Here is a 19,484-nt window from a genome sequence, read left to right as displayed (position 1 = left end):
ACCAATTGTAACTAAAATTAAGTATCAAAGTAATGCCTAGTATATGATAGGAACTCAGTAAACACATACTAAATTAATTTTTTAAGAATTCGAAAATTCCTTAATTTCCTTAGGGAAAAGGTGGGAAAGTAGAAAAAGAAGTGAGTCAGAAACTGTAAAATTATAGAAATTCCTCAAATCAGTTTTTGAAAAATAACTTCATGAATATTTAATAAAATTTATGTATTTAAGTAAAAACAAAACAAAAAAGTGTAAAATTAATCATTATTATTCTCATAAACTAAGAAAAAATCTAATCAAAATTGTCCACATAAAGCTATAGGTCACTAAATAAAGTCCAAGGATTCTGGATGTGTCTAAGATGGATAGAAGAGAGTGGCCTCCTCAAATCATCTGGGATTACAGACCCAGCTGCTTTAGGTCTTTGTCTCCTCATTTACAAACTCAGATGACTTGTTAACCCACATATCTGAGATGCTACTGAATACGTTTGGAAAATGTAAAATAGTATAGTGTATTTATATGCCTATAGGCATACAAATGTTGAGCATGTATTATTATCATCAGATTATAGAAAGGGGTGTTGAGTATCCAGTGATTCATATATATTCACAGCTTATCTTTTTTAAAAAATTTAATTATTAAAAAAAATTTTTTTGTCTGCATTGGGTCTTCGTTGCTGCGCACTGGGTTTCTCTAGTTGCAGCAAGTGGGGGCTACTCTTAGTTGCGGTGCATGGGCTTCTCATTGCAGTGGCTTCTTTTGTTGCGGAGCAGGGCTCTAGGAACGCGGGCTTCAGTAGTTGCAGCACGCGGGCTCAGTAGTTGTGGCTCGCGGGCTCTAGAGCGCAGGATCAGTAGCTGTGGAGCACGGGCTTAGTTGCTCCGTGGCATGTGGGATCTTCCTGGACCAGGGATCGAACCCATGTCCCCTGCATTGGCAGGCGTAGTCTTAACCACTGCACCACCAGGGAAGTCCCTCACAGCTTATCTTGACTTTAACCTGGTAACTGCACATTATCATATTAGCCGAGATAGAAACATAGTAAGAATAGAACTTGTGATATTAAAATAAAATGAAAAGGCTTTTTGGCTTAGTCAATAAAATATTTTTCTCTTTCCATTTTGAGTATACTCATCCTAGGGTCAGTTAGTTTCATAACTTTTCCTAGAGATATAAGGAGTAATAACTGATCCAGGAATTCCACAGAAAATTCTATGTTCCCATACAGGGTCTGGGTATGCAGTGATAACAGGTGTCCGGATCACCAAGATACAACTGAACAAGTCATTTCACCTGGTATTTGAGATTCTTTGTGTGAGTTAAAAAAAGACCTGTTGCATCAATCCATTGCTTTAGAGTCACACTTCATATATTACATAAAGAAAAAGGGCCATTTAAGATTATTTTTCCATTTAGTAAAAGAGCTAAAAAAAATGTCCAGCCTCGAAGTCTGTTTGCCCTAAACGCTTATACAAGTTAGTCCTAAGAGGAATCATGTTCAGGATCCAAGAAACCCAGAGAGAAAAACAGACAGTCACACAAACCATTCGCCAGTGACAAAGGAGTCAGCAAACTGTTGGAAAACAGAGAAAGCTTGTAATAATGAAAAAAGGACAGAGTTTTTTTAACCAATCACTTGTTTTCTTTTAAAAACACATAACCGCATTAACTTTTTGTTTTATACAACCATCTACAAACTATAAAACAGTACCACATTGTGCATTTAACCTACTTTCAAGAAGGGAACTCCACACTTCGTAAGAATTCTACCCATGTAAGAAAGAAGGAAAAAGGAGACAGGTAATAGCATAGTCACAGATACAACATGAGTCCAAGCAAGCATCAATTCTTTGACGTCACCTTTTCCATTTACCAGAGTGGAGAGAGTAAGAAAGAAAGCAAGGGAGAAAAAAGAGGGAAAGCAGCACCCACAGAGGACTAATCACATTCCATAGTTACTTTTGACAACTATAGTTCAGAGTTTCATAGAATAGTATCATTTGACCAACACAACATGGTGGGGCGGGGGGTGAAGGAAACATGAGTAGAGGGAGAGGATTCAAAAAGACAGGTACCTTTTACACCCTATTGCCCTCCTAAATACTCTTCATGGATACAAGCTTCTGTGTTAATCTGGAAAACAGCAAGATATTCATCTTCACAATGTGATAAAGCTTAAGAGTTCTGCTCTTTTTGCAAACGTGAGTGGCTCACAATTTCACTTTACAGTTCAAAAGAATAACAACATCATGATCATTCAGGAGTCCCCACAATCTTCCTCCCTATTACCATCACGCTGGTGTTGCTACAGGACAATCAGGGAAGTGTGGGTAGGGACTTCAGAGATAATGATACAGGGATAGTGAGATGGAATCCTCGCTCTTTTTTAGAAGTCCACATCTTTCTGGTAGTAAGTCTTCCCTCTGATGTGTGGTGGTACAGAGGAAAGGGCATAGGAAGAACTAAGGTAATATGGTAGAAGTAACTGGTTTGAAGGTATACAAGATGAGACTGTGTAATTAGCAGACACACCGAATCCAAGGCAAACAGTTGGTTATTTGATTGTCCTCCTTAGGTTGATGGCACCATAAAAAAACAAAACCAAAAACAAACAAACAAAACTGAAGGTGGCTTTGATTTAATAATAAAATAAACCAAAGGTCTGCTACAAGGAAACATGCTTTAGATGAAAAGCAGTATAATGATTTTCTTCTCTTCAGGGGAAACTCTCATCTTGTCCCTCTGACTTCCTCTTCCACAGTGAGTAAGTAAATTCATTCTGGAAGGTTGTTTTTAAGGGGCAACTCAATATCAGAGCTTCGCTAATTCATACCAGAAAGGCATTATGAGCCATTCCCATCAGCAGGCTCCTCTCCATTCCCAGGCAAACTTCTCATATCATTTAAACTAAGCTCTTCCAAATCTAATGAAATGCTTTTACTTTTCCATATTTGGTGAGTAGTGTGGCTTAATGCTGGTTGAATTAATGGTTTGTAGCATTGGCCAGCACAAATTTCTTATGCTCTAACATAATCAACTCTATCCCACATTACCACTGTGCTCTGACATTGTATAGGCTGAAAATACAATGCAGAGAGTTAGCTTTTAAGATTTACTATCAAGACTGATACTGAAATACAGAAATGAAGTATGTTTAAGTAATTTACAAAATCTCTTTAATTTTCCTTGCTTCAGCTAATCATCCAAAGCAAGAAATAAAAGTTAGATGTGTCATAAAATGAATTAAGCTCATAAATTTGATTTACTCCTCTTTACCTAACTTTTCCTGAAGTTCTACTAGAACTTTTACTGTCTTAACCTAGTGACATTGATCTTATTTATTGTTGGCTTTTAAAATTAGATTTGTTAAAAGTATGGTGATTTTGTAGTTGAGAAAGCCTTAGATTCGGCATAGCTTTTTTCAATCTGAGAAGCTATCTTAATTTAAAAAATTTCAATGTTGTATAGCAAGAAGTACTTATTTTTTTGAGCTAGAAAATTTCATGCAAACTATTATAGAAAACAATAATCTGAAATTGGTTTACCAAATAAAGTGCAATCACTTCAGAGAAACCTAAGTTTTTGAATAAAATAATGCCATAGATAGAGTTATTTTCTAAATTACTTTTCTTAGACTAAGAAATTTTTCTAGTCATTGCTTAGAAAATTGCACTTGGGCATAAAGAACTATTTCCTGAATAAAGCAAAGTAGTGGAGAAAGATGGTAGGAAAACAAAGGCAGGTCTCTTACCAGCTGTATAACCACTGAAAGGAGAGACAGCAAGGCATTGTCACCTCCATGCCATCAAGCTCATATACTTTCCTAACTGCCCTGCTGCCAAGGTCCAACATCCTTTTGCTCTTCTCTGCTATCTCCACAATTATTTTATTTCTCTTCAACTAAATGTCTGTTAATCTGATGCCTGTATGCTCAGTAATAGGCTACTTTTTTCTATTCTTAACTTGCCTTAGTTAAGAAAGGATGAACTGCTTTCTCTAGTTATCATGATTGTACTTTGGTTAAATCATGGTAGAAGGATACCACAAAGCAACAAGTTACTTCTAGTAAAATCTGTTAAAATCTTACAACTCTTATGTTGAGAATATTGGGATGTCACAAATCGGGGCTGGGCTCCATTTTCCTTCTTTAAGGGTTCATACATGTTACTGCTGAGGTGATAGGCATTCTCCTCTCACATCATTGCTTCTGAATCTGAAGTTAAGCAGGTTTCTTAAGGAGAAAAATGGCTGATGCCGGAAAAGAAAGATGCACATAGGTTTTCAACTTCTTTCCAATCTTAGAAATAACTATTATAACCTAATTAATGATGACTTAATGTTTGATCATTTTATTGTCTCTCTGTATTGGTACGAAATCCTCCTCAATCACTCCATTTTAATAGTATAGGCAGCCTTAATAATAGGTGCATATTTGTGCGTAGAAAATCAGCCACTTTTGTCTTTTACTTTCTCTACACAAATCAATGCTTTCCATACTTTCTTTCATAAAATGAAAAAGGAATTCTACTCTTTTTTTATACTTCCTCTTCATTCATTTGGGGAGTATTTTAACTGATATCAAATTGAGTGATTCTCAAATAAAATAAAACTAGAATTTCTAAACCTAAAATCAGATGAAGTTTTACCTTTGGTTAGATTGCTGCTCCTTTAAAATGACTCTGTGATACTCATTTCCTAAGAGTTCTATTGAGAGTTTCAGAGTACAAGAAGCTCCAATAAAATTTTAGGTAGGATACAGCATTCACAACGGCTAGGGCATAAAGAACTTAGGATAGAAAAATGCACAATGCCTTTTTTGGAGGAAAAAAATTAAATATATATTCTGTCTCCCAAACCATTTTCTCTTGATGAGGAAAAGCCCTCTTTTCTCTTTACAGCTTTAGGAGGAACATAAAGCTGTTGTGTTTAAATACATATTTGAGTAACTGTCATAGTAAGCTGAAAGTTACATAAGCCTTATCATTCTTGAATAGACTATGCTGATAGGATGAACATCAGAAAAAGAATACATTCTAACATTGTATTACCTATGAAAAAATAATACTGATGAGGGCCTAGAATCATAATAGCTGAAGAAAGACCAAATTGGTCACAGGATACACTGAAGTAAAAACACTGGAGAATTCAAATACCAGAAGTCAACTGTAAGATTTTATGTGTGTCACTATATAGGTTTACTAATAAGAACGAAGTTGACAACTCAAATTGCTCTGGATACACATTAGTACCACCAATTTTATTTGTACAGGAAATGACTGGTCCACTGGACTGATCTATGTAATTCAGGAATAATTACTGCTACTTTTTGACAGACCAGTGATATTTCCCCCATAGTTTTAAAGTACAAAACCAGAATAGTTAGAAAAAAATCCCAAGTATAAATAATGCAACCTTTAAACTATTAAGGGTCACTAAATTGTTACCACTGATTATTATAAATGATTCAATTTATTTAAACTAAAAAAAAAACACCCCAAATTTAAACTTATCTTCTTCAGTTTTGGGCCAAGGAACATGCTTGGCAAAACAAAAAAGCGATAAAGGCCACAAAGTTTTATGATTTTTCAGAAAAAAAAAAATCTCAATTCAGGAAGGGAACAGATTTTGGGAACTTGTCAGAATAAAGATGAAAAAAAAACCCTCCTTTAAAAAGAAACTATTTGTCAGTTAATTGGCAGAATTTTGGTAGTAACAGGAACTTTAATTAATCTACTGGAATTACGACAGGGATGAGTAGAGACTTGTGATACATGGGAGAAGAGCTGCTGACAAAAGGGTATACTAAGGGGTAGTACGAACGCGCAGGCTCAGTGGCCATGGCTCACGGGTCTAGCCGCTCCGCGGCATGTGGGATCTTCCTGGACCGGGGCACGAACCTGTGTCCCCTGCATCGGCAGGCGGACTCTCAACCACTGCGCCACCAGGGAAGCCCACGATATGTTTTTAATACTAAGTAAGTGATAATACTAAATTTAATGCCAACCACATTCAAGAAAGTAAAATCCCTTATGGCTTTTGGGCTTATCTGGATGACTTAGGAAATAGGAAAGAAATTACACAAAGAAGTGAAAATGAGCATTATGTACAGACCATGATAGTCTGAAATTTCTAAGAAATACTTTTTGTGTATAACGAAGTTTAAGCCCCCCAAATTTTAAAAGCAGTTTTTCTATCATAGGAGGGGCATGAAATCCAATGTTCATCCTTTAAAACTGCTGGGAGAAATGGCTGCCAAGGTCTATTTTATCACTGTAACGTAAAAGAGGAAGGATAATTTGCTCTATGCTCTCAAAAGCATGGTTTCCCCAAGACAGACTTTTAATTTGATCAAATTCTGGCTAAAGTAAGAGGGCCCAGAAGAAAAACTATCCAATGAGGGTGTAGAGAGTCTCTGAAATAGCTCTGTCTTCTAATTCTGAGTTAGTAAAGGCTGTACTTCAATTACCCTACATGCTGAAGCTTAATAAGGCATAACTTCAGTTGTTATGGTTGGAATATGGGCAAATGTATTCCACATCTGTTCCTTTAAAGAAAAAAGTATCAGAGCTCTTAAAGAAATTTCAACTGGTTGTTTGGAAGTGTGTGGATGCTTTGCTATGAGAGACATGCTCAGGATTCTAAAGCAGCAGCAACTTAAAAAATCAGTAATAAAACTTTGGCTTAAAATTAAAAAGAAAGGAAAGAAAAAGTCAAACTGGTGCAAGTTGTCTCATGAAAGAGGTATTGTGGACTAAACCCTCATAAATGCTGTCCAACATTAGTTTCCCCTGTCTTCTTTCACTGTTATCACCTTCACTGTACAGGAGTTATATCATTCTTTTATGGTTAAGTTTCATAAATAATGAGAAAACCATATGTAACAAATACATCATATTTCCCACCCACCCAGCAACCCTCCCCAAAATAAGAAAAGTTACATCAAATTAAAAAGTAGCTTCGTGAATGAAGGTACTGCTCTAAGTTGCACTTTCCCTGCAAGTGCAGCCAGTGCTTTTGCGCTGGGTATGAAGGAAAGGAAAAAATTCTCCACATAAACAGACAAAAAATTTAAAAACCAATGTCCGGTTTCAACCAGTCAAAACCGGGCCAAGCGGAAGCCGAGATATCTCGGTACCGTCCCATCAGAGGGTCCTTGCAATGCTTGTTCTTCATCCTGACAGGTATCTGTGTCCTTGTGATTGTAAACAATCCATAAGATACTATGTTTTTGTTCCTTAAAATGTCCTCTGATTGGCAAAATGAAGTAAATATTTGTTTTAAAAGTAGAAAATGAAAATTAAACCAGAAGAAAAGAAAAGAAACACAGTGAGCTTGTTTGGAGTCCATAGGATCCGATCTGGAAGAGCTCGGAAAATGTGTTATATGTCTTCTCCTGTTTTCGGCTGGAAAGGTACTAGAGGTTGCGTTGGTCGAGGAAAGAACTGTAGAGTAGGAAAACCAAGGATGTTAATCTAGACTTCAGAGGATTCAAGTGTTAGCTTCATCATCTGTGTCTTCTATCAATACCTTAGTGTCACGAGCCTTGGATCTAGTGGTAATAAGAGGAAAAAAAATACTTAGTCCATTACTAAAATACACACACATCCCAAGTATTAGGTACATTTCCAATCTTACTGCCATTAAAAATACCAGGCACAGGCACCATACACTGCTGGACACCAGATGGACTGTTCCTGGAGTTTCGTATTCGATTGCAGGTATTACTGGAAAAACACTAAGAAACTAGATTGCAACCAGAGGAAGGAAACAAAAACAATGCCAGGTCATGTGCAATGGAGGGACTTTGATTTTATGATGTATCTCTTTAACCTCTTTGAGTGACAATTTTCATCTCTGTAAAGCAGGAATAATAATACCTATTTTACAAAATACTGCTTTCACCTCATGGAGATAGTATGAATATCAAGTGAGAAAATGGATATAAAAAACATCAGTAAAGCATTAAACAAATATAAGGAATTACGATGAGGATGATAGAAGAATCATTTGAGGTACACATGAAAAACCAGGAGAGTTGGCCAGCAGGTGACAAGACCTAAGGAGAGACATGACAGTTGTCTTCAAACAGTTAATAAAGTATACATAGAAGAGGCAGAAAACTAAGTTATGTTAGAAAGCCCAATCAGGATCAACTGGTTGAAATTATAGTGAAGCATATTTCAACATAAGCTATCTACCACAATAACTATCCAACAATAAAAGCAGGTGCCTCGTGTAGTTATAAACTTCACTATCACTGATGACTGTCAATCAGCATAAGATTACCAACTATTCAGGATGTTGTAAAAGACATTCCTGCATGGGATGAAAAATGGGATTAGATAATGTCAAAATGTTCTGCAACTCACAAGCCCCATGAGGTGAAGTGGGTATTACTATTATTACTTGACAGAGGTGGAAACAGACATTCAAAAGGTTAAGGATGTGCTAAAGGGTGCATGAGTCACCAAGTCGGTACTCAATCTCCGAATTTCTTACTTTAGATTCCCTGCTCTTTCCCTTACATATAACCTGCTCCATTGTTCTAAATGTCTTCCTCTGGTGGCAATCTAGTATCCCAGAGTTCTTCCACTGAACACCTGAAATAGAACATAAAGATCTATTGCCAAAGAGCTTCCTTGTTTCTGAAGCAAAAAGAGTGTATGTTTAGGTTGCCCTCTGCTGGTAACTAACAAGGATTAGACTTTCCAATTTAGGAGCTCAATGAGACGACCACCCACAGCACTGCCTTCTAGCCCCTTGTGGCCCTTATCTTGCTGACTCCACCAGCCTCCACATCCCCTCCTCTTGCTTCTTCAAACTCTGCTTCCTGCTATATATAATAATATCATGCTTTGTTTTGATGTTCTTCCTGCTGACCTCCCTGACCATTCCTTTCCTGCCCCTTTTGTTGTTTTTTTTTTTCTCTTGCCTGTGTTTGTTCCCTAAGACTCAGTTCCTTGCTCTGCTTTTCTTTTCTCTACCTTCTCCTCTTCAGAGAACTTCTAAATTCTATCTAAAGCTCAGGCAATTTCTACTCTGCGCCGCTGTGGGTTATTACCACCTCCTATTTTTTTGTGCGTACTTCCTTTAAAATGTTTCCTTATTTTCTTTTTAGTCCTATTGTAAGCATCCTAATTCAAGTCTTTAATGTTCCATACTTAAAAATACTGCTGGGCTTCCCTGGTAGTGCAGTGGTTGAGAGTTCGCCTGCCGATTCAGGGGACACGGGTTCGTGCCCCGGTCCGGGAAGATCCCACATGCTGCGGAGCGGCTGGGCCCGTGAGCCATGGCCGCTGAGCCTGCACTCCGCAGCGGGAGAGGTCACAACAGTGAGAGGCCCGCGTACCGCAAAAAAAAAAAGATTACTTCAATGGTCTTTTAGTTGAGCTGGCCTTGAGTTTTCCCTTTCCCAATATATGTTGCACAGTGCCATTAAAACTTACGAAAATATTACTTTCATAATGTCATTCTATGAAAAAATTCTCTGTGACTCCTTCCTGCCTACAAGATCAAGCTTGTACTTTTCAGCCTTTGACAATCATACTTCAGCTAAATTTTCTTATTATTTGTTACTAGTTTTACTCACATGGCTTTTCTTCCTGCCCCTCATTTCCACCTTTATGTCTTTACTGTGCCTCCAGCCTATACGCACACTCCCTTATCCTTTAGAAAACTGCTCATGCTCAACCGGTCTCCTCCTTCACTCCAATCCACTGTGCTATCCACTGTCTCTAAATTTCAAATGCAGCCAGAATATACCCTACATTTATTGTTACTTTTAGGAATATACAAAGTAAATAACTGATAAAAATACTGTTGTAGGTATTTAGTAAAAAAGTAAAAATAATAATAGCTTACACTTATCGAGCTCTTTCTGTGAGGAAACTGGTCTAAATCCCATGTCATAACAAATTTAATCTAACCAGCCACCCTATGAGCAGGACCATATTAATCCCAATTTAGAGATGAGGGATAATAAAGAGAAATTAAGTGATTTGGCCAAGATGACATAGATGGCAAGTGGCAGAACCAGGATTCCTAAAGTTTATAACTTGGAAATGATTTTTATACAAGATACACTGAAGAGTCAAGTAAATTATTTTCCAACAAATTTTCCCCAGTGTACTTTTAATGCCAAATTAGTAAGTATTAATTAATGTATTAACATATTAATGACATTTTACACTATGTGTTCATTAAGACATTCTATATATAGGTTGGATCATATGAAACTGCTGTTATTGCTGGTTTTTGTGGTGAGAGATGGTTCGTTGAACGCCAGCAATTTCACCTGGTTCAACCTGATAGCTTCTTAACTTAAATGTTATCCAGTACTAAAACCTGAAGGGAATTAATCTCACAGAAGTGGAAGCTACACATACTGAGAAGCGAGGTGAGGCCGGCGCAGGGATATGCTCTGGCTGTACTTCCATGGCCGATTCTTCTGGCGGTTTCGTACCCCGTCTTCCTGGTCCATCATCTGCTCTAGAAGCGTCTGATCATCTGCATTCAGAGGGGCCACAGAGATGTCCCTCACAGCACGGAATTCACCACAGTTATTCAGATGTTCATTCTCCAGGCGGAAGAAGTTCCACACAAATCGCCTTAGCAAAATGGGGTAGAATAGGCAAATTACGTATAAAATTTGAACATACTACTACTGTCAACTGTAGACCTCCCAGTATAACAAGTTTCCACTCATGGAAACAAAAAAAGGAATTAAGGACTAGAATACTAAAATAAAATAGAAAAAAGATGATGTGGTGGGGTGGGGTGGGGGAAGGGGACAAGAAAGAAGTAGGCAAAGGAAAGGGACTCATGGAATCCAGTTTCAGAGTACTCATTCTTTCCCTTTATTGAACAAATATTTATTGAATGCCTACAATATGACAGGAAAAGGCACTGAATGAGACAAAGCCTCTGCCTGTATAAGTGTAATTTCTAATGACAGAGACAGATAATAAACAAGTCAACAATTAGCTAATGGTAAGTGCTCTGAAGAAAATAACGCAGGGCAAGGGTATAGAACATGTTTCTTTGAAGAGATGGCATCTAGCAAGGAAGCAAGTCAGGTAAAATCCTACAGAAAAGTATCCCAGGCAGAGGAAACAGCAAGTACAAAAGCTCCCAAGCTGGACAGGACTTTGGTGTGTTAAAACAACAGCAAGGTCAGTGGGGCTGGAGAGGAACAGGAAGGTTAAAATGGCAGATGAAGATGGAGAGGTAGAAAAGAAAGGGGCCTGATCCACAGAGGGCCTTATAAGCCATAGTGAAGAGTTTATTTAGATTTTTAAGTGTGATAGAAAACAAGGAGAGTTCTGAGCTGGAGAATGATGTGATTTGTTTTAAAAAGATCATTCTATCTGCTGAACTGTGAACAGATCAAAGGAAGATGAGAACACCTGAAGGAAGACCAATTAGAAGCTGCTGCAGTAGTCCAGGAAAGAGATGATGGAGACTTAGATACAGCTGGGGATAACAGAGGTGATAAGAAGCAGACAGACTAGGGATTTATTTATGAAGATGAAGCCGACAGGACTTACTGACATGGGATGTGAGTGGTCTCAGGTTTTTGTTCTCAGTGAATGGTGACACAATTTACTAGAGATCTGGGTTGTTCCTATTAGGCCAGAGACATTAGATATCCAAGAGGAAAATTCAGTAGCTACATGGACATGAGTTTGCAGTTCAAGAGAGTCTAGGACTATAGACAGCATAAGAACAGTATTTCAAGTCATGGGCTTAGGAATAATATAAGTGGAGGAGAGAAGATTAAAGAGGATTAAACCCTGGAGCACTCCAATATTTACAATTGGGGAAGAGGAAGAAGAACCAGTAAAGGAACTGAGACGGAATAGATAGTGAGACAGAAGACTGTAGTTCCTGAGAAATCAAGTGAAGAAAGTGCTTTGCTGAGAGGTAAAGTAAGACAAGTACAGAGAATTAACCACTGGATTTAGATAAAGAGGATAAAGAGGCAGTATGATCTAAGAGCACAGATTCTGGGAGACTGTCTAGATTCAAATCATGGACGCTGCCACTTACTAGGTATAATAACCTTGGATGATTTACTTAACCTATGCTTCATTAGTAAAATGAGACAGTAACAGTACTTACTTCACAAGACTGTTGTGAGGATTCACTAAGTTAATACATGTAAAGGGCTTAGAACAGTGCCAGGTACATAGAAGGCAATACATAAGTGTTTGCTATTATTATTATTGATTACTAACAAAAGCAATTTAGTTTGAGTATTGGGAAAAGAAGACTTGAGTTGAATTAAAGGGAGAATGGGGGAGGAGTCAGAGAGCAGAGACAGCAAGTACAGACATCTCTTGAATAGTTTTGCTGTAAAGGAGAGCAGAAAAATGGGCAGTAGTTGGAGGAAGGAAGATTCAAAGGAGATTTTTTGCTTTTGCTTTAAATGGGTGATAGAACATCTGATTCTATTATGAAGCAGATAATTTTTTAAAGAGAAAAAAATCAAGAATAAAAAAGTAATCGAGCTCCCTCTTTTTACTAGAAAAAAATTTTTTTTTAATGTATAAAGCAGCATACATGAAAGAGAAAGAAGTATTTGGGGGGGAGGTGTTATTGGTGATGGAGAATTTCAGGTCCTAAATCTAGACATCTGAGAAAGTGAAGAGGGGAAGGAGCGTTGACAAATGGTTTGGAAAGAGCACTGACAGCAACAAGTATACTGTTTCCAGATTCAATCTTATTTTATCAGGCCATCCTGATATATGTGCCCATCCTGACTTCTAGGAAAGCTATACACCTGTCTAAAAATATCTTTATTTCATCTTCATTTGTGAAAGATATTTTCACTGGGTAAAGAGTTCTAAGTAGGGAGTTATTTTTGTTTAGCACACTTAAGATACCATTTTAATGACTTCTGACGTCCACTGTTGCTGTTGAGAAGTCAGCTGTCAATCTAACAGCCATTTCTTTAAAGATAATCCTTTCTTTTGGGCTGCCTTTTTTTTTTTTAAATAAGCATTTTAACTAAAGCACAACATAAATATATAAAAGTGTGCAAATTTTAAGTGTGCAGGTTGGTTAATTATTATAAAGTGATCACAATGTGTAATTATCACTCAGAAACAAGAAATAAAAAATTACCGTATACCTAAAGCTGCCTTTATGGCCCCCCTGTTATCTTCTAGAGAGTTTATTGATTTACCTTTCATATTTAGCTCTGCAATCCACCTGGAATTGATTTTGCATACATTATGCAGTGGAAGTTGAGATTTATTTTTTCCCCCATATGGATATCCAGTTGACTCAATATCATTTATTAAAGAACCTTTTTTTTTCCACTGTTATACAGCCACCTTTGTCATAAATCAGGTAGTGTCAATGAATGTGTGGATCTGTTTCTGGACTCCCTATTCTACTGCAGTGGCCTATCTGTCTCTTCTTTGTCTCGTCAGACACTGTCTTAATTATGGTAGTTATATAATAGGTTTTGATATTTGAGAGTATAAGTCCTTTACTTCGTTCTTTTCAGGATAGTCTTGGATATTCTTGATCCTTACTGTTACCATATAAATTCTAGAACTGGCTTGTCAATTTTCACATACATACATCTTTCATTAAATTTATTCCTTTAGGTATCTGATACATTCCAGGGCTATTCAAAATGGTATATTTTTTAAAATTTCATTTTCTAGTTGTTCGTGACTTTTTTAGAACATTAATTTATGTCAACCTTATATATTCATTCTAATAGCTTATTTGTAAATTCTTTTGAATTTTCTGCATATACAGTCATGTCACCAATGAATGATCATAGTTTTATTTCTTCCTTTCTAATCCTTATACTTTTTCTCTCCTCATTGCACTAGCTATACTTGCAGTATGATGTTATATAGAAGTGGTGACAGCATGCATACTTATCTCATTCCTGATCTCAAGGGAGAACTTACAGTGTTTTACCATTAAATATGATCTTGTTTATTTTTTTTGCAGTGTTTATTTTTTTCATAAACAGGTACTGACTTTTCTCAATGGCACTTTCTATATTTGTTGAGGGTTGTTTTCCCCTTCATTCATTAATGTGGTGAGTTACACAGATTGATTTTTAAATGTTAAATGAGTTTTGAATATTACATCTTACATTCTGGGAATGAACCTAACTTGGTTGTGATGTATTATCCTTTTTATATATTGTTGGATTAATTACCCAATATTTTGTTTAGGATTTTTGCATCCCTGGACATGAGAAATATCCTTGTAGGTTCAGACATCAAAGTCATACTGGCTGCACAAAATGAACTGGGAAGTGTTCCTTTCATTGTCTCATTTCCCTTAGAGTTTTGTGTAAAACTGATAATATTTCCTCCTCATATATGTGGAAGAATTCCCTGCAGTTTTCTTTGTAGGAAGAATTTTAATATGGATTTATTTTCTTTACTACATATAAACCTATCAGATTTTTTATTTCCTCTTTATTGGTTCTGGTAAATTGTGTTTTGAGGAATTTGTTCACTTCACTTAAATTTCTAAATTTATTGGCACACAATTGCTCATAATATTGTCATGCTCTTTTAAAAAACACCTTTAGGATTTTTGATATTTGTAATTTGTGCCTTCTTTCCTTTCTTCCTCGATCAGTACTATTTAGACATTTTAACAATTTTATTAGTCTTTTAAAAGAACTAATTAGCTTTGTTAATTTTCTCTATTATATGTCTGTTTTCTATTCCATTGATTGCTGTTCTTTATATTTTCTTCCTTCTACTTTTTTTGAGGTTTGATTTGCTATTTAAATCTTTTTTCTAAAATCGAGCTGTATACTTTTCTAAAAGGCTATACATTTCCCTCTAAGCATGGCTTTAGCTATATTTCACCTTTTCTTTTGTTACATTTTCAATTTCATTCTATTCAAAATATTTTAAAATTTTCATTGCAATTTCAACTTCAACCATGGGTTATTTATACATGTGATGCTTAATTTCTAAACATTTGCGAATTTTCAGATATCTTTTTGTGATTTTACTCCTCTGAAGTTTGTTAAGACTTCCTTTACAGCCCAGAATATGGTTAATTTTGGTAAATGTTCCATGTGTAGCATTTGTATTTAGTACTTGTTGTATGCAGTCCTCTAAATATGTCAATTAGGTCAAGTTGGTTAATTGACTACTTGTTTATTACTGAGAAAAGTATGTTAAAATCCTTCTCTAAAGTTGTAAATTTATCTACTTTTACTTTTTAGCAGTGTCAACTTTTGCTTTACATATTTTCAAGCTATGTTATTAGATGCATACAAATTTGAATTGGCTATCACAAATGAATCTCAAAGTCTCTAGGTCTGGCAAATTCCTTTAGTGCAAAATTGGCTTTAGTGTTCTGCTTATCCTGGGATATCTGCCTTCACTTAGCATTTGGGCTATTTTGTCAGATCACTAATGTTTTTAGGAAGATTAAGAAAACATTTTATCTGGTATTTTTATTGTTTCCACTGAGAAGGTTGCGCTGAATAACCCAGACCGCTAAATTGCAAAAAATGATTCTCAAAAGATTTTAATTCTAATTCCTGTTCTAAGACTTTTTACCTCCTTATTTCCACTCATGACCCTTCCAATGGAGACCAATTCTTTCTTTCCTTTCTTTTTTTGATTTAAAAACCTTTTATTAAGTATAACACACATTCAGAGAAGTGAGCAAATCTGATGGGCACAGCATGATGAATTTTAACAAAGTGAACCCATCATGTAACCAGCACACAGATCAAAAAACAGAACATTACTCCACCCCCCCACCCAAGGAGATTCTCCTGGTGCCACTTCCAGTCACTGTCCCACAAGGGCAAATACTATTTTGACTTCTAATACCATAGATGAGTTTAGCCTGCTTTTGAACTTTATAAATTTGGAATCATACAGGGACATACTCTTGTGTCTAACTTCTTTTGCTCAATATTTTGCTTTGTGAGATTCATTCATGTTGTTATTTAGTCTTTTGTTCTCATTACTGGATAGATTTGCATGTATGCAAGTACCACAATTTATCTGTCCACTCTATATTGCTGGGCACTTGGGTAGTCTCCATTTTGGTCTGTTATAAATAGTATTATTGTGAACATTCTTGTATGTGGGTCTTGGTGGCCTTAGGTTAGCACTCCTGTTTACTATATACCCAGGTATTCATGCACAGCTTTGGTAGATACAAAGAGTTTTCCAAAGTGGCTGTTGTACTAGTTTCCTCCTACCTGCAGTGTATGAGAATTCTAATTGTTCCCATTGTTTTACATCCTCATCAATACTTGGTATGTCTGTATTTTTCATTTTAGCCCTCATAGGTGAGTAGCTGTATCTCAAATGTAGGTTTAATTTGTATTTCCCTGGTGACTAAGCATGTTAAGAACCTTTTCGTATGTTCATTAGCCATTTGGATGTTCAAATGGAGCCCAATTCTAAAAAAGCTTCTAAGTCATCAGCAGCAGTTACTTTAACTTTGTAAGAATTAATCTCTTAGTCCTTCAACCAGGATTTTCCAACTCTGAGGCTGATGAGAAGTCTGAGAAAAGTTGGAAAATTTAAGCTTTTCAAGTATAAGTTTTAATAAATTCTGATTTATAAGTATTGAGCAACTTTTTAGGTAAGAAGAATCTTTGATAAACTTTTCAGTAGTTTGCTTACCGGAAAACCTCAAGGGGAGCCAAGACAGTAGCAATGATGTCCCCAGAATGAGGCAACAAAGTCATGGAGGTAATTGAGATTTGGATAGTCCAAGCAAAGCGCAGGATCACATCCTCTATGATGGCACAGTAATAATAGGCCTGAGGAATAATAAGCAAATTGAGTACACTTACCATCATGTTTCTTACAAATAAGCACACCTAGCACAGTAACAAGAGTCACATATCCTACTGACAAGCACAGGTTAAAGAGTTTTATATTTTAGAAAGATTTCACCAATTTAGTTTTTTTTCTTAAATGGTACAATATTTAAAATGAATTTTTAAATATTGTTTTACTGAATTTCAGTAATCATTTAACAAATAAACTTCATTCCCATATTGTATACCAGGCTCTCTTCTAGACCCCAGAAATACAAACCAGATGAAATCCTTGATCTGATTGAAATTATACTCTAATATGTATGTGATACACTAATGACTCAATAGTTAATATCAGAAAATATTAGCAGATTTATTCTCTGTTATTTGCACTTTTATTCTCAAATTGCCTTACCCTCCATCTGAAAAAATTTTGCCTTGCTTTTTGATGTCAGTAAATAAAATTAAGCTTGGATTTCACATACACGGTTAAATTTAAGGAATGTTCCATTTTCACATGAGGAAGACAGCAGTCAAATAATCTGTCCAGATACTAGTACCCAGTATTTGAGAGTCCACACTTACCTACACAAAAGTCTGAAGTAAACAAACTGCCAATAGACCAGAATTGTAATTCATGGATTTTCTCACTATTAATCTCTGGATATCTAGCTCTTTAAAAATATGTATTTAAAGGTTATGACATCTTATGGGAACTAGAACTGATATGTATTAAGCCATAGCACTTATTTTATTTAAAAAAAATTAACAAAGGAATACTAGTCATGTCAGAAGCCTATTAAACAAAAGAAATAGCAGTCCCCTTCTTGTCCCATTCTCTAGAGACAAACATTTTCAAAATTTGTAGCTATTTCTTCTATTATTTATCGTCCACATTTCTAAATAATGTGTGTATATTGCTATACCTTGATTAATCAATTTTAGACATTATCTACTGCTTACTATGATGAATTTTATGAAGATTTTTAACACATTAACGTATCTCCCTGTTCCCTCCCCCATCCATCCAACAGAGCGATAATGTAATTTTTGGATAAATCCACATGCAGTGAACTCATTATTAGGCCTCTCAGTGAAGAGCTGCAATTTCATGTGTCTTTAAGAGCCAGTCAAGTGGATCTACATTTCACTGATGTGGGAGCTGATGTTGCCAAAAATTGAAGGTCTTTTGGGAGGAATACACTTAACTTGAGGTCAAGAGACGCAGAAAAGTTAAGTTTTAATATGGAGATAACAAAAATGCTTCCTGGACCTGGGTATGGTGCTCAATAGTATGCGTTGTTAATGCCGAGGAACTGATTTTAAGGTACATATAGCTATTAATTTTTAAATGAAGTACCACTGGACTCAGCAAATAGCTTCTTCCCTTTTTAAGAAGAATAAATTTTATTCCAATATTTGCCTTTTTAAAATTGAAAGGGGTACGGTGATCCCCTAGAACATTTTTCTTATACATTTGCAAAGCATAATGTACAAAAGCATATACTTTATTTTCTAGGGTCATGAAAATATATAATAACAGAAAAACTGATTCTATTAATTAGTATTATTACATAGAAATCAAAAAGTTAGAACTATTTAAACGGAGGAACGAATATTTATATAAAGATATAAACAGTTCATCAAAGCAACCATTGTAATAAGAAATAAATGTATTATCTCTCTCAGTAAGGCAAGAACAGTTCAAAGAGCAATAAGGCACATACATTTGGTGAACACAAAAGGCCATCTTTACTTGAATGCATGTCTGCTGTCTGACTTGTGCTTACTATTACTTTTTTTGATTTTCTTTTCAAATGAGACTTATAAAGATATATCTAGTATCTTGGTCATATATTCTAAATTCACACATTGGGATTGCTACAGCTTATGTTAAAAAAAAAAAATCTCTGTCAGTAAACATCTCCTTTTCTGCCTTCATTTGTTTATACAAAGTTATCCTAATATACTATTCTTCATATTCACTCCCCTATCATTTATTTTTAATCCTCACACTTGAAAACAGCCTTCCCTAATCACCAATTAAATACTACACATTCATGTATTTTCAAAGTGCAATTTTGAGGTACTGGTGACATTCTGACACAGTATAAAGTATTAGTGACCCAATTTATAATCTCCTCCACATCACAGAATTTTAGGATTGGGAAAGGATCAAGAGAATCTAGTATAACACCCTACCTTATAGAAAAGAATACACTGTAGTCTGGTTGCCTGAAGTTATACAGCTAGTTAGTGAGAAAGCTGGGATTAGAATTCACTTATAAGGATTCCCAGTTCATTGTTTAATCTCTTTCAATATCTGAGTAAAGATACTCTTGGCCTTTTGACTTTTTAACTCAGCCTCTCTCATCCTTTCATTCATATATATATATAAATAAGATGCTAAAATAATTCCCACATAATTATCTATATATTTTTGGATCAAATTGGAACTTTAGGAAAACTGACTGAAATAAATGAAAAGAGAAGTCTTCTTGATGCACCCAAGCAAAGTCAGGCACTCCCCTTTCCTTCGAGCTTTCATAGCGCTGCTCATTCAGTCAAGTATTTATTCATTCATTCCACAAACATTAAGTCCCTGTATGCCAGAGACTATGCTGGATAGTGAGGGATATAGATACCTAAACAGGTAATTAAAATACAGTGTGACGACTGCCATAATGGAAGTTTG

General features: G+C 35.8%; 1 protein-coding gene across 2 annotated transcripts in view; it reads right to left on the bottom strand.

Moving 5' to 3' along the window:
• Positions 1-319: 319 nt before the first annotated feature.
• XPR1 (xenotropic and polytropic retrovirus receptor 1) overlaps positions 320-19,484 on the bottom strand; it is a 217,494-nt gene continuing 198,329 nt past the window's right edge. For both annotated transcript variants that reach the window (XM_055084191.1, XM_055084192.1), the window contains exons 13-15: positions 16,650-16,789; positions 10,389-10,610; positions 320-7,552 (exon numbers count right to left, since the gene is read on the bottom strand). In XM_055084191.1, the coding sequence (XP_054940166.1) occupies positions 7,492-7,552; positions 10,389-10,610; positions 16,650-16,789 (423 nt within the window). In that variant the 3' untranslated portion in view covers positions 320-7,491. The remainder of the gene's footprint in view (positions 7,553-10,388; positions 10,611-16,649; positions 16,790-19,484) is intronic.

This window comes from Physeter macrocephalus, chromosome 4, assembly GCF_002837175.3.
Source record: "Physeter macrocephalus isolate SW-GA chromosome 4, ASM283717v5, whole genome shotgun sequence".
NCBI lineage: Eukaryota > Metazoa > Chordata > Mammalia > Artiodactyla > Physeteridae > Physeter > Physeter macrocephalus.
The sequence above is the reverse complement of the archived record's forward strand: the minus strand, read 5'-3'. Positions and strand labels throughout refer to the sequence as shown.